Source organism: Halichoerus grypus, chromosome 15, assembly GCF_964656455.1.
Source record: "Halichoerus grypus chromosome 15, mHalGry1.hap1.1, whole genome shotgun sequence".
In the NCBI taxonomy this organism is placed as follows: domain Eukaryota; kingdom Metazoa; phylum Chordata; class Mammalia; order Carnivora; family Phocidae; genus Halichoerus; species Halichoerus grypus.
In genome coordinates, this window is record NC_135726.1 from 44,453,779 (window position 1) to 44,481,771 (window position 27,993).

Genomic DNA, 27,993 nt, shown 5'->3' on the forward strand with positions numbered 1-27,993 from the left:
GACATAATGTTCATGAAGGGTGTGAGTTCTGATCCTGCCAGGAAGTTCACAGGTATTTGCCGTTCCTGTCATCGTGATTCTCTGCCTCTGCTTCCCGATGGACCCTGTTCAGTTCTCCACGAACGTCCCCCCATTCTGTGGGAATCTTTGCGTCTTGGGCACCGTGTGAAGCCTTAAGGGTTTTGGCAACAGTGTGTGGTAAGTGAGGAGTGAGCTCTGCCCCCTACTCGGGGGCAGAAGTCCTGTTCTGGAAGTTTCAGATCTGTCCTATCGTGGCTTCACAATGGAATATCAGGGCAATGCATTTTCCAAGGCATTAATATTTTATTTATCACTCTTGCACTCTGCTGAACAGTGTATATAATTTCTGGGAACAGCCAGGCTTGGTGATTCCCGGGGGCCAGCAGGGCCTGGCCTGGCGCCTTGTCCTGGTAGAGGGGGTCTGTCTCTCCTTCTCGGGGCCTGAGGGGGCTCTCTGCACTGCAGGAGCCAGGAAGGGTGACACGTGTCCAGCAGTCCTGGGCCGCACCCCCCCCCCTCCCCGGCAGCACCGTCTGCCTTGGAGAGATATGGCTAAGGCTGAAGGCCTAGGCACCTTGGGCCAGGGTGGGGCAGGCGACAAGCACGGAAAGGCAGCACCCCAGAGCAGATCCGCAGTGTCTGGGGGCTCCCCACCCCCACCCCGCCTCAGCCCTTGTCCTTGGGGGAGGGCAGTCAGGAAGGTGGCGACAGTTTACCAAGTCCCAGGGCCTCACCCTGAAAATGGCCTCATTCCATCCCTCCCTCCTGGTGAGGAACACAAGACTTGAGCCAGGCAACCTGAGTTTGCACAGGAGGAACCCCCCCCGCCCCCCCCACCAGTCTCTAGACAGTAGTCTTGCCTCAGCTTCCCCATCTCTGAGATGGGGATTGCTAATGAGTTAACAGAGCAGGACCTGGAACAGGGAAGACTCGGCCTCAGCTGTAGCCGTGGGTCTGTCTTGTGCCCCTGCCCGCACCCCACCCCCAAGTGCCGTGGGAAGGACAGCTCAGGGGATGAAGACAAGGGACACCAGGTGTCCTGGGCACCGAGGGGTCTCTTTATTTCACCAGCAGCACCCGGTCGCTTCTTTTGTCCTGGGAAGGATGGAAGAGCTTGAGCAGCTGTGCGAGCAGGCCCAGGACAATGCCCACCAGCAGCATCAGCTTGAGCCCCTTGAGGACGGACCCGGCCTTCCCCTTCCAGGCCTCCCTTGACTCCTGTTGTGGTCCGGCTTCCCTTTGCCTGAGGATCTCTGGCACATCCGGAAAGGGCTTGGGGTTGAAGTAAGCCACGAGTTCCTGCTTCACGAAGCACTTGTAAATGGCTGGCTCGAAGACCCGAAGCTGCCTGCCACCGTTGGTGGGTTCCAGAATGGTGCTTAAGCCCTGGTTGGAGAGCTGGCTCTGCCAGGTCAGGGGCATGTCGTTGATTTCCCAGAGGATGGGCCTGCAAAGGAGGACAAGGTGAGCTGCAGCAGCCGGGGGATGCATGGGAGACGGAGGTCTGGAAGGAGGTGGAGACGGCGGCACCCTCCACCCTGGGGAGCAGCCAACAGGGCACCCCCTCCAAGAGTGTGTGGGGAAGGCGGGGCCAGGCTGGCGGGGAGCTCGGAGCCCCACCCCGCCCTAAATGGGCAAGGGGCATAGGCCTCTAGCTTTTTGAGCCTCCGCTCCGTCGCCGAAAACTGGGGGTGTGAAGACTGTACCCGCCTCACAGGGCTACTTGGAGGAATGAGTGAGAGACACTGCCTACGTGATTGCCCCCCACCCCCCACCCCTGCTCTCCCTGCCTCGCCTCATTCTCTCCACTCTCCCTCGCTCTCTCTCACTCTGCCCCAGCCGCACTGCCTCTGAGGCGGTCCTCCAACAAGGCTGGGCCCCATCCTGCCTCAGGGCCTTTGCCCCTCCCTCCGCAGGGAGTGCTCTCCCTCAGCACACAGGGCGCCCTCACCTTTCAGTCTTGGCAACTTCTCAGATGGCTTCCCTGCCCTCCGTATTTAAATGGATCCTCTCCTCCGCTCCCATCCCCCCCTCCCGGCCCCTATCACCATCTAGAATACCGTATGTTTTATTCATAGGCATTTGCCCCCTCAGACATCACATTGACCCCATGAGGCCGGGGCCAGCAAGCCTGCCGTACTGAGTTGGATAGTGTCCTCGCCAAACGCATGTTCTAAACCTCGGAAGGTGACCTTCTTTGGAAATCGGGTTGTTGGCGATGTAATTCGTTAAGATGAGGTCTGACTGGGGGCGCCTGGGTGGCTCAGTCGTTAGGCGTCTGCCTTCGGCTCAGGTCATGATCCCAGGGTCCTGGGATCGAGCCCCGCGTCAGGCTCCCTGCTCTGCGGGAAGCCTGCTTCTCCCTCTCCCACTGACCCTGCTTGTGTTCCTTCTCTCGCTGTGTCTCTCTCTATCAAATAAAAAAATATATATATTTAAAAAAAAAAAAAAAAGATGAGGTCTGACTGAAGTGTCCCCGGGCTCTAAATCCAACATGACCCGTGTCCTTTTAAGAAAAGGACAGAAAGGGGCGCCTGGGTGGCTCAGTCATTAAGCGTCTGCCTTCGGCTCAGGTCATGATCCCAGGGTCCTGGGATCGAGCCCCGCATCGGGCTCCCTGCTTGGCGGGAAGCCTGCTTTTCCCTCTCCCACTCCCCCTGCTTGTGTTCCCTCTCTCGCTGTGTCTCTCTCTGTTAAATAAATAAAATCTTAAAAAAAAAAAGAAAAAAGAAAAAAGAAAAGGACAGACACAGACACAAGCACACAGGAAAAAAGCCAAGTGATGACGGGCACATTGGGGGGACGCGGCTGCAAGCCAGGGAAGGCCAAGGATTGCCCGCCACTCCCAGAAGCGAGGAGGAAGCAAGGACGGCTTCCACCCAGCATTTCAGAGGGCACAGGGCCCTGGTGAAGCTTTCACTTTGGATTTCTGGCGTCCAAAACTGTAAGAGACCACATTCCAGTTGTTTTAAGCCACCCAGTGCGTGGTATTTGGTGATGACAGCCCGAGGAAACTCATACAACCCCCATTCAACAGATGGGGAGACTGAGGCCCAGAGAGAAGCCACAGGCCCAAAGTTACACAGCTGGGAAGTGTGGAGACCAGGCCTGGCTGAATCCAGAGTCCAAGACATAAACCTCACATGGAATGCCACTCTACTCAGCTCCCTAGAGATGTGGCAACTCTTGAAGCCTCAGTGAACTCTCTTCTCTCTACACCCAGCATGAGCCCAATGCAGGGCTTGAACTCACGGCCCTGAGATCGAGACCTGAGCTGAGATCAAGAGTCGGATGCTTAACCGGCTGAGCCGTCCAGGCGCCCCACCTCTCTTGATTCTTCTCTGGGGTTCCCGATGACTGGCACTTGGGAACTGCTTGTCTGGCAAATGACATGGAGCAGTGTCCCAGGCTAGCTAGCAGGGGCTCATGTACTTTCCTGAACTGTGGGGGCTTTGTAGAGACTATGTGCTACTTTTATACTTAAAGGAGGAGGAAAAAAGGAGGAAGGGAGACAAAAGAGATTGTGGGAAAGAGAAGAGAAGTCACAGCGGGAATAAGGAAAAGAACACCAGACGGAGGTGGTGGGACCAGATTTGACAGAGCAGATGGCTGCAGAGGCCCCAAGAGGTTCCTCGGGCTCCCCCTTTGCAAGGGAGGGGCTGCCACAGGCCCGTGGGGGAAGGAGGGCAAGGGGGACCCCACAGCCAAGTGGGTAGGATTTAGGGTCACCATGGCTCCCCCTGGACAAGGACTGTGCCCCTCCGAGCTGTGGTTTCCCCATCTCTTAAATGGATGCCCACAGAGTCACCTGTAGATAGATCCCATGGGGCAGGTGAGCCACACAGATCCTGAATCCTCATTGATCTCAAAGTTGTCAAAGGTGACGTAATCCAACGTGGATATTTTACACGGGACCTGGCAGGCCTCCACCTGCATCTCGGGCTGCAAGCGGCTAGACCACAGCTTCAGATGTCCCAGGTAGAGCCAGCAGGGCATGGGCTCCTGCAGGGGCTCCTCGATGTAGCAGTAGCCCAGGCGCTTCCGCTCCCCCGGCTCCCCACAGCGGTTACAATCCTGCCAGGGATCCCACTGGGTGAAGATGAGCTCCTTACCACCCAGACTCAGGGTCTCGTTCGGCAGGGGCTTTTGGCCCAGGCCTTTGTGGGTAATATGCAGGGTGCTGACATCCTGGAAATCAATCTCATACTGCACCACTTGGACGCCATTCTTGTCCCGGCAATGGTAGAAGCCCGTCTGGGAGGGCAACGGGTTTCGGATGAGAATGCCGATTTCGGGTATTATTTCGATGTTGGAAACACTGGAGACTTTGTCAGACCAGCTGGTCTTGTCTTGCAGGAAGAAGAAGTACCACTGTGCCCCAGAAGAGTTGCAGGGCAAAAAGATGTCATTGTCCGAGAGGAGGGCTTTTTGGCATTGCTTCTCGTTGGGACAGCTGAAGGAAGCGTGGGACCCCAGCAAGGGGACGGCGAGGCTGAGCAACAGCCACAGGGTGGTAAGCATGATGGACTGGGACTGTGGCAGTGGGCAGGGCACTACCCTGGCCATTGTGAAGTCACCCCTGAAACCCAGGCCCCAGTGAGGGTGAGGTGTCCTATGGGCCACAGCAGGGGTGTGTGAGGTCACAGCCCCCATTTGACTGGCGACAATTTAACAACTCTATTTCATTTCTATTTCAAGTCCTCCACTCTGCTGGGATAGGAAGAAACTTAATTTGTCTCTTCAGGGTTTTCTCTACCATCCCCGGCTTTGGCATTCAAGTGTCACATGTGAGCATTTGATACATTTTTCTCCGAATACTGACTATGTTCTGGGCATGATTCTTAGTGGTGGGCGTGGAGAGGTGAATAAATCCTCTCTGGTTACCATTCTGACTTCCTATCCCAGCCACACTGGTCTCCCTGCTATCTCCTGAAAACATCAGGCAAGCAAAAGGCTCCTCCTGCCTCAGGACCTTTGCACACACTGGTCCCAGACTCTTTCCACAGATAGGGGCATGATTTAATTCATTTTAAACAAATAAATATTTTTCTCAGGTGTCTCCTTCCTAAACTTCTTCTCAGTCCTGAAATTAAAAATAATTATTGTGCAGGCTTGATCTGCCATCATTCACTCATTTCACAAATGTTTACCAAAGGCCTACCATGTGCTTGCTGGCCCTTCTTCTAATCACAGCTCTGAGCAGGTTAGATAAAGCCTCTTCCCCCCTGGGACTTACCTTCTGGTGGAAAAGAGAGATAATAAGCAAATATATAATACATAATAGCAGGTACAGTAGATTCTCCTTATTCATAGCAGTTATAACGGTTCTATAAAGTTGCTGAATTAGCAAATACTGAAACATTGTTCCTAGGAGAAATGCAGGCTTAAGGTCCTACAAGCCTTTGGTCATAACATTTTTGTCAACTGCTCAACACATAACCTTGCTTTATGTGTATTTTTCTTTAAAGACCTCTTATTTAATATATATTGTTCATTCATTAACATTGCCTGAACAAAGCTTATCTAATACACGCATTTTCTTCGTAAGACACATCACGGCCTTTTTGTGCTTAGGGACACTGGCCAGGGCTTCAGCTCTGCTTGGAAGCCATTTTAAATAGCAGAATCAACAAAAAGTACAAAAATGCAACAACAACAAAAAATGGCCCTAAACAGACCATGAAAAGGATACTTGTTAATAGTAGGAGAGCTGAAACCAGAAGGCAGTGTCATGGTGTTGGACCTTAGCTGGGAATGCGCATTGTTAGGTGGCTCAATTTTTTCCACCACTCTATGCATGTCTGCAGATGACTTTGAAACCACTGTGGGTATTGACCTGGGGGCTATAAATAAATTTTAGCGAGTAGGTGAATTCACAAGTATGGAATCCTCAAATAATGAGGATTACCCAATAACTGCTAAAGATAAGAGCAGGGAAATGGGGATAGAAAGTGAAGGTTGGTATGTGGGTGTGAGCTATTTGAGGGAGGATGATCAGGCCTGTCTGAGCACTCGCTGAGGAGGTAAAGTTTCACAAACACTTGAATAAAGTGAGATAAAGAGCCACGTGGATATTTGAAGGAAGAATATTCCCAAGAGATGGCTAGACCCTGATATGGCTGCCATATTTAAAGGGCATAGAGGCCAGAGTGACTAAGAAGTAGTGGACAAGGGGGAGAGTGGTGAGTGGGTGAGGTTAGAGGTTCACTTGGGTCTTTGCTAAGACATCCTGTCTTCCTCTCTCCCAGGCTCCTTATGGCTGGGGGCTCTGTTAGCCGTGTCCCTGTCCCATGTGGGGACCTCTACAGGCTGTGTTTGGCATAAGCTGTACGCTTAGACTCTGGAACTGCTGCTTCTATGGCATTTTGCTGCCACCTTCATCCCAGGAGTGGGCCACACATCCCCTCTGTTCTCACATCTATTAAAACCATCTAGAGTTTTTGTCTCTTCTCAGGACCTTATAAAGTCCCTCTACCTGAGACACATTAACATCTACATTTCTGTTGCCTCCCCTCCATCTCCCTGCCTCTCTCTCTCTCCTCTGCCCGCCCAGGAATCTTTTCTAAACAAGTAAGCAAGGCTATGTGGAAACTGTGCAATACCCCACTTCTGATTTTCACATTGTCTAGGTGAGAAGTAACAAACTGGCTGGATCCAGCCTGAATAAATGTTTTCATTGGTCTCCCTAGGACGTTTTTAGAATATTTAAATCAGTGACCAACATGTAAAATCCAAGAGATTTCATATGAGAATCCAGATTCCCTGCTATTCTTTAAATAGTGTGGGTAAGGTTTCCGCTTACTGCTACAATTGAGAAGCTTATATCAGACTAACACTCTTCCTAATAACAACTATAGACTTTAAGATAACTGTGATTAATATGTCCAGGAGATGACAAGATGAGGATTTTGAACCTATATAGAAGAATCAAATGGAAATACTAGAACTAAAAAATAAAATGTCTGACATTGAGAATTCACTAGAAAGGGTTGCAAGCTATTAAACACAACAGAAAAGAGGATTAAGGAAATAAAAGATGGGCCCACAGAAAAATATCTGCACTGAAGCATGCAAAAAAAAAAAAAAAAAGATAAGAAAATACAGAAAAGAGTGTAAGAGACATATAAGACATGGTGAAAAGTTTTAACATTCATGTAAATGTAGACTCAGAAGCAAAGGAGAGACAGGAACATAAGTAATATTTTAAGACACTGAATGAAAACTTTCCAAAACTGATGAAAGACATCAAGCAATAAATTCAAGATGGCCTTCAAACCCCATGTAGGATAAATATAAATGAAGCCACACCTAGGCCCGTTATAGGAAAATGCTGCTGAAAACCAAAGAGGAAATAATAAAAATGGCCAGAGAGAAAAAGATACATGCTTTCAAAGTAACAATCATAAGGCCCTACACTGACTTTTAAAAATTATTATTATTATTATTATTATTATTATTATTATTATTATTAAGTAGGCTCCACACCCAGCACGTAGCCCAATGCAGGGCTTGACAAAAAACAGGAAGAAGGCCTAAATAATGAATACTAGTAATGAAAAAAGAGACATTACTACAGATCTTACAGGCATAAAAAGATAATCGGATGATATTAAAAACAACTTTTGGCCAAAACTTATAAAAATTTAGATAAAAAGGATAAATTCATTGAAAAACTTAACAGCACTGGCACAAGAAAAAATCTGAACTATTCTATATTTACAATGAAAGAAATTGAATCTGTAATTAAAAACCTATGCACAAAAAACCATCTAATGCCAGAAAGCTTTACCACTGAATTCTTCCAAATATTTCTTAACAATTAAGAAATGGCATCAATCTTTCAAAATCTTTCCAGAAATATAAAAAGATGAAACACTTCCAAACTTCTATGAGGCCTGCATCACCTTAATACCAAAACCATATAAGGTTATTACAACTAAGGAAAATATCAGGCCAATCTCTTTCATGAACAAGGACACAATATCCTAAACAAAATATTAGCAAATTTCCTCCAATGATAAACAAAAAGAATAAATATCATGACCACATTGGGTTTATCCCAGGAAGGCAAGGTTGGGTTTACATATGAACACAATAAATGTAATTCACCATATTATCATAATAAAGGAGAAAAACCATATTATCATCTCAGGAGATGCGGAAAATGCATTTGATAAAATTCAACACTGGGCGCCTGGGTGGCTCAGTTGGTTAAGCGACTGCCTTCGGCTCAGGTCATGATCCTGGAGTCCCTGGATCGAGTCCCGCATCGGGCTCCCTGCTTGGCAGGGAGTCTGCTTCTCCCTCTGACCCTCCCCCCTCTCATGTGCTCTCTCTCTCAAATAAATAAATAAAATCTTTAAAAAACAAACAAACAAACACAAAAAAATTCAACACTCATTCATGGATCAAAACTTTTGGAAAACTAGGAATAAAAGGGAATTTTATTAATCTAATAGTTTTTCTATTTGTTTTTTTTTTTAAAGATTTTTATTTATTTATTTGACAGAGAGAGACAGCCAGAGAGGGAACACAAGCAGGGGGAGTGGGAAAGCGAGAAGCAGGCTTCCGCTGAGCAGGGAGCCTGATGTGGGGCTCGATCCCAGGACCCTGAGATCATGACCTGAGCTGAAGGCAGTCGCTTAACCAACTGAGCCACCCAGGCGCCCCTCTAATAGTTTTTCTATTAAAAACCTAGAGCAGTATTATATTTACTAGTGAAATATTAAGAACAACATAAGCATGTCTGCCATCAGCTTCTCCACTCAGCATTTTACTGGAGGTAAGTGAATTTTGCAAAATAATTTGATACAAAGTCATATACAAATACCAAATACAGGGACGCCTGGGTGGCTCAGTTGGTTAAGTGTCTGTCTTTGGCTTAGGTCATGATCCCAGGGTCCTGGGATGGAGTCCTGCATTGGGTTCCTCGCTCAGCGGGGAGCCTGCTTCTCCCTCTGCCTGCCGCTCCCCCTGCTTGTGTGCTCTCTCTCTCTGACAAATAAATAAATAAGATCTTTAAAAAAAACCCCAAATACCAAATATATTTTTATAGACCAACAACAAACAATTAGAAGATAAAATTTAAAAGATACAATTTGTCTCTCTAGCTGCCCCTCCAATGCTAACAGGCATGTGTCCCAGCCCTGCCCTCACCTGCAACCCTGCCAAAGCTGATGGGTGCACCCAGTCCTGTGCTCTCCCCCTGCCCCATGAAAGCTAGCAGGTACACACAGTTGACACAGGGGATTCCCCTTGATTGCCTGGTTCTGGTGGCTGGTTGGGGTGTGTGTGTGTGTGAGAGTTTGTTTTTCTGGGTCCCATGGGACTGAAACAATTGGAGAGACAGTTCTTGGCAGGCTACTATCCCCAGGGCACTCCCCAGACAGCAAACACATCGCAGTCTTCCTGTGAAAAAGACCTATTTACTCATCCTAGAGTTTTAGCCTGAGGGCCAGGCTTCTAGTTTGCCACACATCTAGAGGTTATGAAGGAGTTCTCAGGGAATGTAGGCCAAGGGACACCAACTATGTGCTCTCCCTTGGTCTCAGTACAGTTCACTGTTACCTCCAAGAAAGGAGCTTATATACTCACCAGGAGCTCCGATTTTCACTACTCTCACACAAGGGACACCTGTAGATCACTTAGTCTAAAGGTCAGCAGAGTTTACAATTGCAGTACCATAGGACTATATAAATTTGCATAATTTGAAAGCTGCTGCCAGAGGGTCTGGTTTCCAATCAGCCAAAAACTAGGTGCTGACTGAGATTCTTCCCTTTGAAACTCTGACAGGTCTTGGCACACCCTCAACAACTGGGACCTATTGAGAATAAGTCAGGCTGCTTGGACAATCACAAAGGTATGAGAGAAAACCAAGAACCAGGACAAGGTTGAATGATAAAGGTTCATCTCCTACACAAGGTCATTCCTTCAAGACTGGTGGAGGTAACTGTTTCACCTAATACATAGGAACAAACATAGATAGTTGAGCAAGATGAGGAAACAGAAGAGTTTGTTCCAAATGAAGGAACAAGATAAAACTTCAGAAAAAAAAAATAGAGATAATTAATTTACCTGATAGAGTAAGAGTTCAAAGTAATGGTCATAAAGATACTCAGGAGAAGAATGGATGAACACAGTGAGAACTTCAACCAAAAAAAATTAATTAATAAAATCTAAGAAAGTACCAAACAGAAGCCAGAGAAGTGTAAACAATAACTGAGCTGAAAATACACTACAGGGGCAGAAAGGTTCAACAGCAGACTAGATAAAACAGAAGAAAAGATCAGTGATCTGGAAGACAGGGCAGTGGAACTCACACACAGAGCAGCAAAAAGGAAAAACAAAAGAATTTCAAAAAGTAAAGATAGCTTAAGGGACCTACAGGACAATAAAAAACAGAATAACATTCACATTATAGGAGTCTCAGACGGAGAAGAGAGAAAGAGAAGGGAGAACACTATTTGAAGAAATAATGGCTGAAAACTTCCTTAAACATACATCCAGATCCAGGAATCCCAGAGAGTTCCAACAACAACAACAAAAAATGAACCCAAAGAGATCCACACCAAGCACATTTATAACTACAATGTCAAAAGTTAAGAATAAAGAGAGAATCTTAAAAGCAGTGAGAGAAAAACAACTTGTTTCATACAAGGGGACCCCCCCCCATAAGACTGTCAGCAGATTTTTCAGCAGAAATGTTGCAGGACAGAAGGGAGTGGAAAAATATATTCAAAATGCTGAAATGAAAAAACTTCCAACCAAGAATACTCTACCTAGAAAGGTTATCATTTAGAACTGAAGAGAGAAACAAGTTTTCCAGACAAGCAGAAGTTAAAGAAGTTCATTGCCACTAAACCAGCCTTATGAGAAATGTTAAAAGAACTTCCTTATGCTGAAAAGAAAGGGCACTAATTAGTAACAAGAAGTGAATGAAAGTAAAAATCTCACTGGTAAAGATAAATACATAGTAAAGGTAGTGGATTAATCACAAAGCTAGTATGAAGGTTAAAAGGCAAAATTAGCAAAAATAACTATACTCATAATAATTAGTTAAGGGATACACAAAAATAAAAAGATGTAGAATGTGATGTCAGAAACATAAAATGGAAGTAAAAATGCAGAGTTTTAGAATGTGTTCAACTGGGGCCCCTAGGTGGCTCAGTCAGTTAAGCATCTGCCTTCTGCTCAGGTCATGATCCCAGCATCCTGGGATCGAATCCTGCGTTGGGCTCCCTGCTCAGCGGGGAGTCTGCTTCTCCCTCTCTCTCCATGTTCTCTCTCTCTCTCAAATAAATAAATAAATTGGAAAAAATTAAAAAAAAAAGAATGTGTTCAACTTATCTTGCTATCACCTTAAAATAGACTATTATATATATAAGCCATTATATGTGAAGTTCATGGTAACCACAAAGCAAAAACCATATACTAGATACACAAAAGATGAGAAAGGAATCTAATCATAACACTAAAGAAAGTCATCAAACCACAAGGGAAGAGAGCAAGAGAAGAATAAAGAAACAGAGAGGAACTACAAAACAGCCAGAAAACAATTAACAAAATGGGAATAAGTATATACCTATCAATAATTACTTTAAATCATTAAGTGGACTAAATTCTCCAGTCACAAGACATAAGGGTGCCTGAGTGGCTCAGTCAGTGAAGCATCCGACTCTTGATTTCAGCTCAGGTCATGATCTCAGGGTTGTGAGATCAAACCCTGTGTTGGGCTCTGCACTGGGAGTGGAGCCTGCTTAAGATTCTCTCTCCCTCACCTTCTGCCCCTCCCCTGCTCTCTCTCTCTATGTCTCTAAAAAAGAAAAAAAGACATAGAGTGGCTGCATGGATTTAAAAAAAGAAAAAAACCCAGACCCATTTATATGCTGCCTATAAGAGACTCACTTCAGATGTAAAGTTACACACAAACTGAAAGTGAGGGAATAAAAAAAGATGTTTCATGCAAATGAAAATAAACAAAGGGCTGGTAGCTATACTTATATCAGACAAAATAGATTTTATTTATTTATTTATTTATTTTTAAAGATTTTTTATTTATTTATTTGACAGAGAGAGAGACAGCAAGAGAGGGAACACAAGCGGGGGGAGTGGGGGAGGGAGAAGCAGACTCCCCGCGGAGCAGGGAGCCCGATGTGGAGCTTGATCCCAGGATGCTGGGATCATGACCTGAGCCGAAGGCAGACGCTTATCGACTGAGCCACCCAGGCGCCTAACAAAATAGATTTTAAAATAAAGACTGGGACACCTGGGTGGCTCATGATCCCAAGGTCCTAGGATAGAGGACTGTGCTGGGCTCCCTGCGCAGTGGGAAGTCTGCTTCTCCCTCTCCCTCTCCCCACCCCCATGTTTGTGCTTTCTCTCTCTCAAATAAATAAAATATTTTTTTAAAAAGACTGCAATAAAAGAGAAAGATGGGCATTACATAATGTAAAGAGTTCAGTACAACAAGATATAACATCTGTAAATATTAATGCCCTCAATATAGGAGCACCTAAATATGTAAAGCAAATATTAACAGGGAGAAACTGACAGTAAAACAATAGTAGGGGACTTTAATATGCTACTTACATCAATGGATTGATCATCCAGACAGAAAATCAATAAGGAAACATCAGCATTAAATGACACATTAGACAATATGGACTTAATCGATATATAACAGAACATTCCATCCAAAGCACTAGAATACACATTCTTCTTAAGTGCACATGGAACATTCTCTAGGATAGATTAAACGTTAGGCCACAAAACAAGTCTCAATAAATTAAAGAGGATTGAAATCATATCAGGCAACTTTTCCAACTACAATAGTATGAAACTAGAAATCGATTACAAGAAGAAAGCTGGAAAAAAAAATCACAAATATGTAGAGATTAAACAACATGCTCCTGAACAATCAATGTGTCCATGAAGAAATGAAAGGAGAAATCAAAAACACCTTGAGACAAATGAAAATGGAAATACAACATACCAAAATCTATGGGATATAGAAAAAGCAGTTCTAAGAGGGAAGTTCATAGTGATACAAGTCTACCTCAAGAAAAAAGAAAAATCTCAAATAAGCAATCTAACTTTACACCTAAAGAAACTGAAAAAGAAGAACAAATGAAACCCAAAGTTAGTAGAAGGAAGGAACTAATAAAGTTCAGGGCAGAAAAAAATGAAATGGAAACTCAAAAGACAGTGGAAAAGATCAACATAATTAAGAGTTCGTTCTTTGAAAAGATAAACAAAACTGACAAACCTTTAGCTAGACTCACTAAAAAAAAGTGAAAGGGCTCAAATAAATAAAATCAGAAATGTAAGAGGAGAAGTTACAACTGATACCACAAAAATATAGAGGATCACAGGGCGCCTGGGTGGTATAGTCAGTTAAGCGTCTGACTCTTGGTTTTGGCTCAGGTAATGACCTCAGGGTTGTGAGATTGAGCCCCACATGGTGCTCCACACCCAGCGTGGAGTCTGCTGGAGATTCTCTGCCCCTCTCCCTCTGCCCCTCCCACCTGTGCACACTCTATCTCTCTAAAATAAATGAATAAATCTTTAAAATTTATATATAAAGGATCATAAGAGACTATTGTGAACAATTATATGCCAACAAATTGGACAACCAAGAAAAAACAGATAAACTTCTAGAAATATAAAATCTTCCAAGACTGGATCATAAAGAAACAGAAAATCCAAAAAGATTGATTACTAGTATGGAGACTGAATCAGTAATCTAAAACCTCCAAAAAAACAAAAGTCCAGGACCAGACAGTTTCACTGGTGAATTCCACCAAACATTCAAAGAAGATGTAATACTTATCTTTCTCAAACTCTTGCAAAAAATTGTAGAGTAAGAAATGCTTTCAAACTTATTTTTAGGAGAAGAAGAAGGAGAGGAGGGAGAAGGAGAGGGAGGAGGAAGAGGATGGAGGAGAAGAGAAGGGAAGGGAAGAAGAAAGGAAGGAAGGAAGGAAGGAAGGAAGGAAGGAAGGAAGGAAGGAAAGAAGGGGAGAAAGAAAAAGAAAGAAAAAGAAAGAAAGAAAACAGAAGAAAATTAATTACAGGCTAATCTGATGGACACAGGTGCAAAAATCCTTGACAAATTCAGCAATACATTAAAAGGATCATAAATCATGATCGAGTGAGATCTATTCTAGGGATGCAAAGATGATTCAACATCCACAAATCAACCAATGCAATACACCACATTAACAAAATGAAGGATAAAAGTCATATGATTATCTCAGTAGATACAGAAAAAGCATTTGACAAAATTCAATGTCCATTTATAACAAAAATTCTCAAAGTGTGTATAGAGGGAATGTACCTCAACATAACAAAGACCATATATGACAAGCCCACAGTTAACATCATACTCAATGGTGAAAAGCTGAAAGCTTTTCCTCTAAGATCAGGAACAAGGCAAAGATGCCCACTCTCACCACTTTTATTCAACATAGTATTGGAAATCCTAGACAGAGCAATTAGACAAGAAAAAAGAAATAAGACATCCAACTTGGAAAGGAAGAAGTAAAACCATCACTACTTGTGGATAATATGTTTTATATATAGAAAACCCTAAGTACTCCACCAAAAAACTGCTAAAATAAACAAATCCAGTAAAGTTGTAGGATACAAAATCAATGTACAAAAATCAGTTGCCTTTCTATACATTATCTATTATTAGAGAAATTAAGACAATGACTGTATTTACATTTGCATCAAAAAGAATAAAATATCTAGGAATAAATTTAACCCAGGAGGTGAAAAACTTGTACACTGAAAATTAAAAGTCACTGAAGGAGACACCAATAAATAGATATTCTGTGCTCATGGATTGGAAGAATTAATATTCCTAAAATGTCTATATTACCCAAAGCAATCTATAGATTCAAGGCAAACCCTATTAAAATTCCAATGGCATTTTTTACAGAAATAGGACAAATAATTCTAAAATTTGTGTGGAACTCCAAAGACCCCAAATAACCAAAGCAATCTTGAGAAAGAACAAAGCTGGAGGCATCACACTCCCTGATTTCAAACTATATTACACAGCTATAGTAATCAAAATAGTGTGGTATTGGCATAAAAATAGACACATAGATCAATAGAACAGAACAGAGAGCCCAGAAATAAACTCATGTGTATATGGTTAATTAATTTATGATAAAGGATCAAGAATATGCAATACGGAAGGGCGCCTGGATGGCTCAGTCAGTTAGACATTTGCCTTTGACTTGGGTCATGGTCCCAGGGTCCTGGGATCGAGCCCCTCATTGGGCTTCTTGCTCGGTGGGGAGCCTGCTACTCCCTCTCCCACTGCCTGCAGCTCCCTCTACTTGTGCTCTCTCTCTCTGTCAAATAAATAAATAAAATCTTAAAAAAAAAGGGGGGGGAAGCTGATAAACTGGACTTCATCAAAATAAAAAAAAACTTTAAAAAAGAATATACATTCAGAGGAAAGGACATTCAGAGGAAAGAATATACATTCAGAGGAAAGGACAATCTCTTTAATAAATGGTGTTGGAAAAAACTGTGGACAGCTACATGCAAAAGAATGAAGCTAGACCCCTATGTTACACCATACACAAAAATGAACTCAAATGGATTAAAGACTTAAATATAAGACCTGAAACCATAAAACTCCTAAAAGAAAATATAGGCAGTTAGCTCTTTGACATTGGTCTTGGTAACAAATCTTTGGATTTGACTCCAAAAGCAAAGGCAACAAAAGTAAAAATAAACAAGTGGGACTACATTAAGCTAAAATGCTCTGCACAGCAAAGAAAACCATCAACGAGATGAAAAGGCAACCTAATGAATGGGAGCAAATATTTGAAAACTATTTTTTGGATAAGGGGTTAATATCCAAAATATATAAAGAACTTATACAACTCAATACCAAAAACAAAAACAAAAAATGCCAAATAATCCAACTTAAAAATGGACAGAGCATCTGAACAGACATTTTTCCAAAGAAGACATACATCTGGCTAACAGGCACATGAACATGCACAGGCTCAACATCACTATCATCAGGGCAATTCCAATCAAACCCACAATGAGATATCACATTACATCTGTTAGAATGGTTATTATTTAAAAGATAAGAAATAAGTGTTGATGAGAATGTGGAGAAAAAGCAACCCTCGCGCACTGTTGGTGAGAATGTAAACTGGTACAGCCACGATGGAAAACAGTATGAAGGTTCATCAAAAAATTAAAAATAGAACTACCATATGATCCAGCATTTCCACCACTGGGAACTTATCTGAAGAAAATGAAAACACTAATTTGAAAAGATGTATGTATCCTTATGGTCACTGCAGCATTATTTACAATGGCCAAGATACAGAAACACCCTAAATGCCCATCAATGGATGAATGGATAAAGAAGACATAGTATATATGCACAGCAGACTACTATCAGCCATTAAAAAAGAATGAAATCTTGCCGTTTGCGACACTACGGGTGGACCTTGACGGCATTATGCTAAGTGAAATAAATCAGACAGAAAGACAAATACCATATGATTCCACTTACACATGGGATCTAAAAAACTAAACAAATGAACAAACAAAATAGATACGAAGAACAGATTGTTGGTTGCCAGAGGAGAGGAAGGTTGCGGGGTGGGTGGAATGGGTGAAGGGAGTCAAGAGGTACAAACTTATAAGTTTGTTATAAAATAAATAAATGGAGATGTAATGCACATGGAGATATAATGGACAAATGGTGACAGAGGTCAATAATATTTTATTATATATTTGAAAGTTTTTAAGAGAGTAAATCTTAAAAGTTCTTATGACAAGAAAAAAATTTTTGTGATTTTGTACGGAGATGGATGGTAATTAGACTTATTGTGGTGATTATTTCACAGTGTATAGAAATCTTGAATCATTACGTTGTACACCTGAAACTAATATAATGTCATATTTCAACTATGACATTCTCTCTGTATATGGTGGGGATGTATAACTGAAATATAAGATTATATTAGTTTCATGTGTACAACATAATATATTTAATAATGTATAATATAATATATTATAATAATATATATAATATATATTGTGTGTCATATTTATAATATATATCTGTGACTTGAATCAGATTTTAATATCAGGTATATTAAAATTTTGTCAATAGTCAAAACACTCTCTACAACCTTGGATTATTTTATTTCATGTACCAACTTATTAAATCATGCATTATAAATCCATAAAAGAAGAGGCACCTGGGTGGTTCAGTCATTAAGCATCTGCCTTTGGCTCAGGTCATGATCCCAGGGTCCTGGGATCGAGCCCCATATCAGGCTCCCTGCTCGGCGGGAAGCCTGCTTTTCCCTCTCCCACTCCCCCTGCTTGTGTTCCTGCTCTTGCTATCTCTCTCTCTCTGTCAAATAAATAAATAAATAAATAAAATCTTTTAAAAAAAATCCATAAAAGAAGACACAATGTGTAATGGCATGAAAAATGAAGTATTTAAGAATAAATATAATAAAATACATGTAACATCTCTATATTAATAACTGTACATTACTGGGAGAAATTAAACAAAGCCTAAATAATGGGAATATTTATGATGTTCATGGATTGGAAGTCTGAATATTGTAATATATTGATTCTACCCAAATTTATCTTTAGGTTCAATGAAGTCCCAATTTATTAAAAAATAGGATTTGGTGGGGGGATGGAAACTACAAGCTGACTCCAAAATATATATACAAACAGCCAACCCTTTTGGTCACCACTGTGTCCCCAGCATCACCTGCCCGGGGTCTGGCTTGGGAAGGAGCAGAAGAAGTTCCTACTGAATAAACATCTGAACAAGCCAGTGAAGAGACCCCTTCCTAGACTGACCATGAAGGCTTACGGGCTGGGAGACAGAGCCTGCATTCCCACTGGAAGGCAAACCCCTGCCTCACGTGGGCATAGGAAACAAAGCCTAGGCGAGGATCAAAGGCAGGGCTGATGCCCTGGTCCAGTCACCTGTAGATGGAGGCCAAGGGGCAGGTAAGCCACATGGTGTTGGTCATCTTGCCCAACTGATAAATGTCAAAGATGAAGTATGGCTGGTTGGTTTCCTTGATGTGCTCGCAGGGTACAAAGCAGGCTTCCACCTGCAGTTCAGGCCGCAGACGGGTGGAGTGTGCCTTCTCCGTTCTCAGATAGAGCCAACAGGGCATGGCTTTTTCCAGGGGCTCCTCAACGTAGCAGTAGCCCAGGCGCTTCCGCTCCCCCGGCTCCCCACAGCGGTTACAGTCCTGCCAGGGCTCCCACTGGGTGAAGATGAGTACATGGCCACCCAGACTCAGGGTCTCATTCTGCAGGGGCTTTTGGCCCAGGCCTTTGTGTGTAATATGCAGGGTGTTGACATCTTGGAAATCAATCTCATACTCTACCACAAGGGCATTGTCACTGTCCTGGCAGTGATAGAGGCCTGTCTGGGACGGCTGAGGGTTGGTCAGTTGAAGGCTGCCCCCAGGCAGTTTCTTTATGTTAGGCATTGAGGAGAGCAGGAAGGGATCTTCCCCCAGAATGGAAGAGAAGTACCAGAGTGACTTGGGATAGTCACACTGCAGAACAACATCGTTGCCCGAGACTAGGGCCTGCTGGCAGAGACTCTTATAGGAACACCTGATTAATACCTGGGCCCACAGAGTGGGGAGAGAAAGGCTAAGCAGCCAAAGGGGGGCCAACATGGTAGCCCGAGACTACAAAAGGATGCTGGGAACCATCCTGGGCATTATGAAGTCATCCACAGAACTCAGGCATCAGCCCCAAGTGGAATGAAACCTGGGCCTGCTGCACGTTCTGGAGTACACAGAAATCACTGGCCTGTACCATTTCTACAATCCACTGAGAAAATACTGCAAGGTCCTCCTGTCTCGTAACTGGGGAGGACTGCTTAATTAGATAGCACCAGATCAGCTCACTGAGGTGGGCTGCGGATGTTTTCTAAATCTTTGTTCCCTGCGGCTCATGTCTCCACTCTCCAGAGAGATGTCTCTTTTTCCATTATTAACCTTGGCTGCATCTGAGGTGGCATTGAAAGATGTGCCCTCCTTCCCACATGAGCAGTGTTCTCAGCCTTTTCCCTGTCTTCCAAAGTTTGGGACCTAAGGATTCTTATAAGCCTCCAGCCAACTCCACTTGCCAAAAACCCACATCCACAGTTCTGTTCAAGGTGTTCCCCATCTCTCTCCCTCCCTCTCTCTCTCTCTCTCTCTGTCATGACAGAGGCACCATTATCAGGAGATATGGAGAGCCATATTCTTCATCTCTCTTTCACTGAGCCCTTTTGCCTACCTGGGAGTATCTTAAGGATTTTCTGGGAGCATTTTAATTCATTCAGAGATTTTAACAATGGTTAATAATGATTTAATTAGGGCTGTACCCTTGATTTTATCCTTGGCAGAATCTGAGTGCTAATTGGATTTTGTCTCTCAAAGGCCTTCCCAATTTTGGGCCAACTTTAATGAATTTTCACTCCTACTCTTCTGTATTCCAACTGCTTCCCCTAAAGCTGCAAGTTCATGAAGTATATTATCTGCCTTTAAAAGTATCTCAGGCAACAGTCTCCATCCTGCTGCTTTCAAATAAATTTTCTTGTTCCCTTTGCCCTGTGTCAAAGCCAATGCCATACATTTTTATTTCTGGTTACAGCACCTCACTCCTGATACCGATTTCTGTATCACTCAAGATAGGCTATTTGCTTCTATAGTAAACTTACTCCAAATCTCAATGACCTACAAAAACAAAGGTTTACTTCTCACTCAAGCTCCATGTCCATTGTGGGTTGGCATTATAATCACTCAGGGACCCAGGATAATGGAAAGCCATCTCACACATTTCTAGTTTCATGCCAGAGGAGGAAGAAAGAGAGCTCTGTAGGATTTCATGTCTACAATTAAATGCTCTGGCCTTAAATGACACCTGTCACTTGCTCACAAACCACTGGCCACAAAGTTACATGGCACCACCAATCCATCAACCCAACAAAAGAAATGGAATTCTACTATGCCCAGGAAACACTTGGCAAAAGGAAATCAGTAATGATTACCGCAGTTGATGTTTACTACAAGGAGTGTTCTTTTATATCATAAAGTTGAAATCATTTCCAAAATCATCCCATCAGATCTCCTAAGGTTTCATTGGCCAGGATTAGGTCCCATGTGCAGACCCAAACCAATCCCTGAGAGACAACAGAATTTCCATGATTGGCTTAACAATCAGAATGTGTTCTCTAGGACTGGGGAAGTATAACCTTCTCTGACTACAGAAGTCATCTAAGACAAACAAAATCAGGGCTTTGTATATAGGAGAGATGTAGAAGAGAATGCTTACTTGGTGAGAGTAATTCCATATTACCTAGAAGCTGAGAAGAATGCAGCGAAGCTAGAGTAGTAGTCACTCATATGACCTGGGAGGGGACGTTTGGTATTTTGTGGCTTGGACAATGTTCTGTTTTGTCTTTTCAGACATGATTATAGATTGATCTCATTTTTGTCTTGGTTCACCATAGTCACAGAGAGGCTTTGTGTGATGTTGGTGTTCTGTGGAATTGTTTATGTTCAACAGCATAACATGATCTAGCTGTGAGTTCTAGGCCAGCTTCTAGTAACACCAACACTGTTATTAGTGTCAGGTCAGCTCCCAGCTATCAGAGGCTGCTTTTTCTCTTTCTCACACATTTAAAGAACTGCAATGAAATCTATTTCTGCAATGGAAGCCTGATCAAATGGCTTTCTCTTTGGGAACCTGTTTCCTCATTTTCAAAATAGGGATTTTAATGGTTCTGGCTACAAAGGGCACTTATGAAGATTTGATGAGATTTTGCAAATAAAGTGCTCAGCCAGTGTTGTTATTGGAGAATGCACAATAAGGACCTTGTTCTCTAAATATCAGGGTTTTATATTCTGGTTGCAGATTACTACTTCTGATCACAAAAGTGCAGACACAGAAGCAGACCACCATTGTTTTGACCCTCACTGGCTGAAGCAGCTTCCAGGAGATTTAAAGGGACAGCCTCTGGGTTTTCTCCTTTTTGGAAGCCAGACATTTAGGGATTAGGACATTTGTAAGCAACAATACATACATAAGGTAGGGGAACTTAGAAAGTCATTGCAGAAGCCCAGGGAAAAATGCAAACTCAGAAGAGATCTGAGATGACCCTAAGCTTTCCCCTCAGGCTGATCCCCAGCATAGAGACACCCTACAACAACAACAACAATTGCTAGCAAGCCCTGGGGAGTGGGGGGATATGATTTCCAGAGTCACCACATTATAAGATTCAAATGTCTGTTTTCAACAAAAAAATCATAAGGTATAAAGAAACAGAAAAGCATGGCCCATTCAAAGGAAAAAAAATATCCCCAAGGAAGCCAGGTGGTAGACATACTAGACAAAGATTTAAACAACGGTCTTAAAATGTTCAAGGAGCTTGAGAAGACATGGTGAAAGACAGGAAAATGATGTATGAACAGAATGAAAATATCACTAGAGACATAGAAAATATAAAAAAGAACCAAAAAGAAATCCCGGAGCTGAAAAATACAATTACTGAGATGAAAAATTCATTCAAGGGGTTCCGAACAGACGTGAGGAGGCAGAAGACACAATCAGTGAACTTGAAGATAGGATAACTGAAAGTACTGAGTTTGAGGAACAGGAGGAAAAAAGATTGAAGAAGAGTGAACAGAACTTAAGGGACCTATGGAACACGATCATGCAGACCAACCTACATATTGTTAGAGTCCCAGAAGAAGAGAGAGAGAAAGCTGCTACAAAATTACATTTGAAGAAATATCGGCCAGAGACCGTTCAAATTTTATGAAAGACATGAATCTACAAATCATAGAAGCTCACTGAACTTCAATAGCATTAACCCCAAAAGATCCACACCAAGACATATTGTAATCAAACTGGTTAAAGCCAAAAAGAAAGAGACAAACTTGAAAGCAGGGAGAGAAGCAACTTGTCACATAAAGGGATCCCCAGTAAGGGTTTCAGCTGATTCCTCGTCAGAAACCCTGGAGGCCTGAAGGCAACAGGTTGAAATTTTCAAGGTGCTGAAAGAAAAAAAAAATTCAACCAGGAATTCTATAACTAGCAAAAGCGTCCTTCAACAATAAGGGGAAAATTAAACATGCCCAGATAAGCAAAAGCTGAGAGTTTGTTGCCACTAGACCAGCCCTGAAAGAAATGATGAAGGGAGCCCTCCCGATAGGAATGAAAGGATGTTTGACAGTAACCAGAAGCCATAGGAAGAAATAAAGATCTCCAGCAGAGGTAAATACATGGACAATTATAAAAGTTAGTATTATTGTATTAAATTCCACTTTTAATTGTCTACATGACTTATAAGAAAATCCATAAAAATAATTATTAATCTTTGCTATTGGGAAAATAGTGTATAAAGATGTAATTTGAGACACCAATAACAGAATGGAGGTGATAGAGATAAACAGGAGCAGTTTTTATTTTATTTATTTTTTTTTTATTTTTAAAGATTTTATTTATTTATTTGACAGAGAGAGACACAAGCAGGGGGAAGGGAGAGGGAGAAGCAGGCTTCCCGCGGAGCAGGGAGCCCGATGTGGGGCTTGATCCCAGGACCCTGAGATCATGACCTGAGCCGAAGGCAGACGCTTAACGACTGAGCCACCCAGGCGCCCTGGGAGCAGTTTTTATATGATACTGACATTAAGCTGGTATAAATTCAAATTCAAGTGTAATAACTTTAGGGGGTTTTACGTGTAATGTAATTCCCAGGGTTACCACAAAGAAAATCACCATAGAATATATACAATAGGAAATGAGAAGGGAATAAAAACATTTTATTATAAAACATTAACTAGGGACGCCTGGGCGGCTCAGTTGGTTAAGCGTCTGCCTTCAGCTCAGGTCAGAATCCCAGGGTCCCGGGATGGAGCCCCGTATCGGGCTCCCTGCTCAGCGGGGAGCCTGCTTCTCCCTCTGCCTGCTGCTCCCCCTGCTTGTGCTCACTCTCTCTGTCAGATAAATAAATAAAATCTTAAAAAGAATAAAATAAAAACATTAACTAAACATAAAAGAAGGCAGTAATGGAGTAAATGAGGGGCCAAAAAAAGTTATAAGGCATACAAAAAATAAATAGCAAAGTGGCAAAAATAAGTCCCTCCTTATCAGTAATTTCTTTAAATCAAAAGACAAGAGATTGGTAGAATAGATAAAGAAAAGTTGATCCAACTATAGGCTGTCTACAAGAGACTCACTTTAGATTCAAAGACACAAATAAGTTGAAAGTGAAAGGACAGGAAAAACAGTAACCAAAGAGAGTCGGAATGGCTATGCTTATATGAGACAAAACAGACTTTAAATTGAAATAGGTTTCAAGAGACAAAGAAGGACAGCATTTATTAATAAAAGTTTCAACACAGCAAGAAGCTATACCCAATACATTTATATACCTAATAACAGACCCTCAAAATATGAAGCAAATGTGGATAGAATTGCACAGAGAAATAGATAGTTCTACAATAATAGTTGGAGACTTCAATATTCCACTTTCAATAATGGATAGAACAAACAGGTAATAAGTAAGGACATGAAAGACTTGAACAACACAATAAATTAACTAGCCCTGACAGACATATTCAGAACACTCTACCCAACAACAAAATTTAAGTGCACATGAGACATTTTCCAGCATATACCATGTGTTAGGCCACCAACTAAGTCTCAGTAGATTTAAAAAATAGATATCATACAAACTATCTTCTCTGATCACAATGGGATTAAGTAAGAAATCAATAATAACAGAAGGAAAATAGAAAATTTACAACTGTGGAAATGAAACACTCTTAAACAGTAAGTCAAAAAAATCACAAGGAAAATTAGAAAATACTTAGAGATAAATGAAAATGCAATATACCAAACTTGTGGGATACAGCAAAAGCATTGCTTAGAGAGAAATTTATAGCTTTTAATGCCTGTATTTTAAAAAAATCTTAAATTAGTAACCTGACTTTATACCTTAAGGAACTAGAAAAAGAAGAGCAAACTAAACTCACAACTAGCAGAAGGAAGGAAATAATGAAGAGTAGACCAGAGACAAATAAAATAGAGAATAGGGAAAAAGAGAAAAGCAATGAAATCATAAGTTGTTTTTTTTTTTTAAATATCAACAAAACTGACAAACCTTTGGCTAGACTGACAGAGAACAAAAGATAGAAGACACAAATAACGAAAATCAGAAATGAAAGTGGGGACATTTCTACTGACCCTACAGAAATAAAAAGGATTACAAGAGAAAACTAGGAGCAAACTAGATGCCAAGAAATTAGGTAACCTAGAAAAAATGGACATATTCCTTGAAACATGTATTTACCTAAGCTAACTCAAAAAGAAATAGAAAAATCTCACCAGACCTGTAACAAGAGATTGAAGCAGTAATTAAAAACCTCCAGCAAAGAAAAGCCAGGAACAGATGACTTCACAGATTAACCAAATATTTAAAGAAGAATTAACATCAATCCTTCTCAAATTCTTCCAAAAAACTGAAGAGGGGGGAAACCCTAACTCATTCTATGTAGCCTGCACTACCCTGATACCAAAGCCAGATAAAGACATCACAAGAAAAGAAAATTACAGACCAATGTCCCTTATGAATATAGATGCAAAAATCACAACAAAATATTAGCAATGCAAATCCAACAGCATATTAAAAGACTACTCAGCATGACCAAGTGGGATTTATCCAAGAATGTAAGAGTGGTTCAACATAAGAAAACTAATCAAAGTAATACATCACATTAATAGAATGAAAGGAAAAGAGGGGTGCCTGGGTGGCTCAGTCGGTTAAGCATTTGCCTTCGGCTCAGGTCATGATCTCAGGGCCTGGGATCGAGCCCCACATCGGGCTCCCTGCTCCACGGGAAGCCTGCTTCTCCCTCTCCCTCTGCCCCTCCCGCTCCCCCCACTCGTGCTCTCTTTCTCAAATACACAAAATCTTTTTTAAAATTTTAAAAAGAATGAAAAGAAACACAACTATCTCAGTTGGAGAAAAGGCATTTGACAACATCCAATATCCTTTACTGACAAAAACTCTCTGAAAACCAAGAATAGAGGGAAAATTCTCAACCTGATAAAGGGTATTATGGAAAATCCACAGCTAATATCACACTCAATGGTGAAAGATTGAATACTTTCCCTCTAAGGCCAGGAACAAGACAAGGATGCCTACTTTCACTGCGGCTATTCAACAGTGTACTAGAAATCCTAGCACAGCAATCAGACAAGAAAAAGAAGTAAAAAGCATCCAAATTGAAGAGAGGTAAAGTTAATAAACTTGAGTCCCATGTAGGGCTCCCTGTTCAGTGGGGAGCCTGCTTCTCCCTCCCCCTCTGCCCCTCTCTCCGGCTTGTGCTCTCTTTCTCGGGCACGTGCGCTCTCGCACTCCCTCTCAAATAAATAAAATCTTTAAAACAACAACCACCGCAACCAAAAGATGGAAACAACACAAGTGTCTAACAATAGGTAAATGAATACACAAAATGTGGCCTATACATACAATGAAATACTATTCAGCCATAAAACGGGAGGAAATTTTCATTGTGATATAGCCTACGACATGCATGAATCTCGAAAACATTACGCTTAGTGAATGAGCCAGTGTCACGAGACACACGAGTTGTGTCTTTCCACAATGTCAGCTCTATTCGATCATAAAGCAAAGTTAAATCACAATTGGGTGCCTGGGTGGCTCAGTCGTTAAGCGTCTGCCTTCGGCTCAGGTCATGATCCCAGGGTCCCGGGATCGAGTTCCGCATTGGGCTCCCTGCTCGGCGGGAAGCCTGCTTCTCCCTCTCCCACTCCCCCTGCTTGTGTTCCTGCTCTCGCTATCTCTCTCTGTCAAATAAATAAATAAAATCTTAAAAAAAAAAAAAGTTAAATCACAATTATAAAACAGGTGCAGGATTCCAAACTCAGTGACAATTCACCATGCGATTAAACTTGGCTTCTGACACAGCACACAAAGCAGGACAGAAGACAAGCCCGCGCAACAAACAAGGTAACAGAGGGGTGCAGGAAGTGAACGAACCAAATGCTAAGTCAGTCTGTGGGCGCGCAGCTGAGATAAGGCCTCCGTCTGGCCCAGGTCAGCTCTTGGCACTTACTGCTTCTGATGTTCAAGCCACGAAGGGTGTCAGTTCTGTCCGGAGATCAATCCGGCAGAGGCTTCGGGGGGCATTTGCCTTTTTTACGTGGTCAGACATAGAGGGGTCAGGTCTGAAGAGTCTGAGAGTTTACTGGCCAAAAAATCCTTCCCTTTTTAAAGGGATTTAATCAGTTTTGGGTCTCTGGACCTTCTCTGGTTCTGCTCATTATCCGTTCTGGGGTGTCAGCTGACGTTGGTCCCGGGGATGTCTCCCCGCTGCGGTACCTTACCTACTTGCGTCACGGCTTGACACAAAGCCGCTGCTTGACATGAGAGACTCCATTTTGTTCTCTACGGCCAGACGTAACAAATGGTAGACGTTTCCACTTACACGAGGTACTCAGAATAGGCAATTTGATAAAGTAGAAGAGAGGTCACCAAGGGCTGGGGGGCAGGTAGGAATGGGGCGTTATTGTTGAATTGATACAGAGCTTATATTGGGGACAGGTAGGTAGGACTGGGAATGTAATTAATACCACTGAATTGTACACTTACAAATGGCTAAAATGGTAAGCACTATGGTATATTTTACCACACATACACAAAAAATAAAGAGGTGAGGGAGGGACGTGAAAGGGTTGAAATTTTATAAGAAATGACCTTTACGTAAAGCCCTAAAGGAGATGGAAGGTCGTGTGGCCATCTGCAGGAAGGGGGTGCGGGCAGAGGGAGTCGTAGTAAGGGCAATAGGCCAGAGGTGGGAGCCTGAGAGACACATTCCAGAACGGGGCAGAGGGGCCGCCAGTGTGGCTGAAGTTGAATGAGCCAGGGGGAGGGGGGAAGGAGGGGAGGTCAGAGAGGGCTCGGGCCACTATAGTTTGGTTTCTTCTGGGAAGGGGAACCACAGGAAGGTTTTGAGCAGATAGATCTACGTGATCCGACCTGAATTTTAACAGGATGCAGTCGAACAAAACATCCCCGGGCACCGCACCGGCCAGCCAGCGGCCAGTTGGCGACCTCCAGGGAGTCCCTCCGAGAAAGCGCCTAGTGCTTCCCAGGTGGCGCTTCCCCTAGCAGCCTTGGGGGGGCAGAAGAGCCGCGCTGAACGCCCCGCGTTCCGGAGCCTCGACACGCCCCGCCCCCGGGCGCAGGTGGCCCAGGCCCTGGCGATCCTTAAGCGGAAACCTATCCCTACTTCCGCGCCTCCACTCGGCCCCTTTAAGAGCCAGAGTGTCCAGAGCGAGGGATGCCCGGGGACTGAACCGCGACTCGGGGGGGGGGGGGCAGGGGGAGGCGGGGAAGACTTTCGAAAGAGAATTCCAACTTTTCCTGGACCTGATTCCCCTCGGGCGTCCCGAAGAGAGCAGACCTTCCTTTCCAGAAACTTCAGTCGGTTCTTTAAGTCATCTAAGTGGAAGACACAAGAGGCCCGTAGCGCCCCGGTGCCCCCTGGACCGGAGCCTTTCCCTGCCCAAAGCTCCACGCTTAGCCTCGTCCCTCCCCGCAGGATGTGCCTAGGCGGGTCCATCGCCAGCCGGGGAGAGGGGTGTGGGCAGAGCGGGGACAGGTGCAGGGAGGGACCCGCCCCCCTCAACAGGTGAATCACTCCAGTTGGGCCTCGGTTTCCGTGAGTTACACTCTGCTCGGCTCCGCCCGGGGAAGGAGAGGGCAGGACAGGTTCCCCAGTCTGCAGGCGCCCTCCCGGCGGACTGGTCACTTGGTTCCGACCCTCGGGGCCGGAGCGCACCTGGGTCAGCCCACTTCCGGGGAGGGAGGTGGAGGAGCCCCTCCCCGCCGCCCACCCCCTGGCCCAGCCCTCT

At 43.3% G+C, this 27,993-nt stretch overlaps 2 protein-coding genes across 3 annotated transcripts; both read right to left on the reverse strand.

The window, feature by feature from the left end:
- Positions 1-1,058: 1,058 nt before the first annotated feature.
- Positions 1,059-27,935, reverse strand: LOC118545954 (protein FAM187B-like). 2 transcript variants are annotated; one of them, XM_036108558.2, is made up of 2 exons: positions 3,830-4,542; positions 1,059-1,468 (listed from the first exon to the last, which is right to left on the reverse strand). In XM_036108558.2, exons 1-2 carry the CDS (start codon positions 4,540-4,542, stop codon positions 1,081-1,083), a joined length of 1,101 nt encoding a protein of 366 aa, XP_035964451.2. In that variant the 3' UTR covers positions 1,059-1,080. The 2 variants fall into 2 exon arrangements, 1 of the variants encoding a protein (XP_035964451.2); XR_013444138.1 differs by lacking the exon at positions 3,830-4,542 and adding an exon at positions 27,509-27,935 and having other exon boundaries at positions 1,351-1,468.
- Positions 18,018-18,734, reverse strand: LOC118545959 (protein FAM187B-like). The gene has a single exon (XM_036108568.2). The coding sequence runs from the start codon at positions 18,732-18,734 to the stop codon at positions 18,018-18,020; it is 717 nt and encodes a 238-aa protein (XP_035964461.1).
- Positions 27,936-27,993: the final 58 nt, after the last annotated feature.

Bases quoted from the DNA above. Each gene is read 5' to 3' on its own strand.
- LOC118545954 (XM_036108558.2), bottom strand. From the start codon at position 4,542: ATGCTTACCACCCTGTGGCTGTTGCTCAGCCTCGCCGTCCCCTTGCTG. The intron at 1,469-3,829 runs GTGACTCTGTGG...CCTCCTTTGCAG, and splicing joins CCCATGGGATCTATCTACAG to GCCCATCCTCTGGGAAATCA.
- LOC118545959 (XM_036108568.2), bottom strand. From the start codon at position 18,734: ATGTTGGCCCCCCTTTGGCTGCTTAGCCTTTCTCTCCCCACTCTGTGG.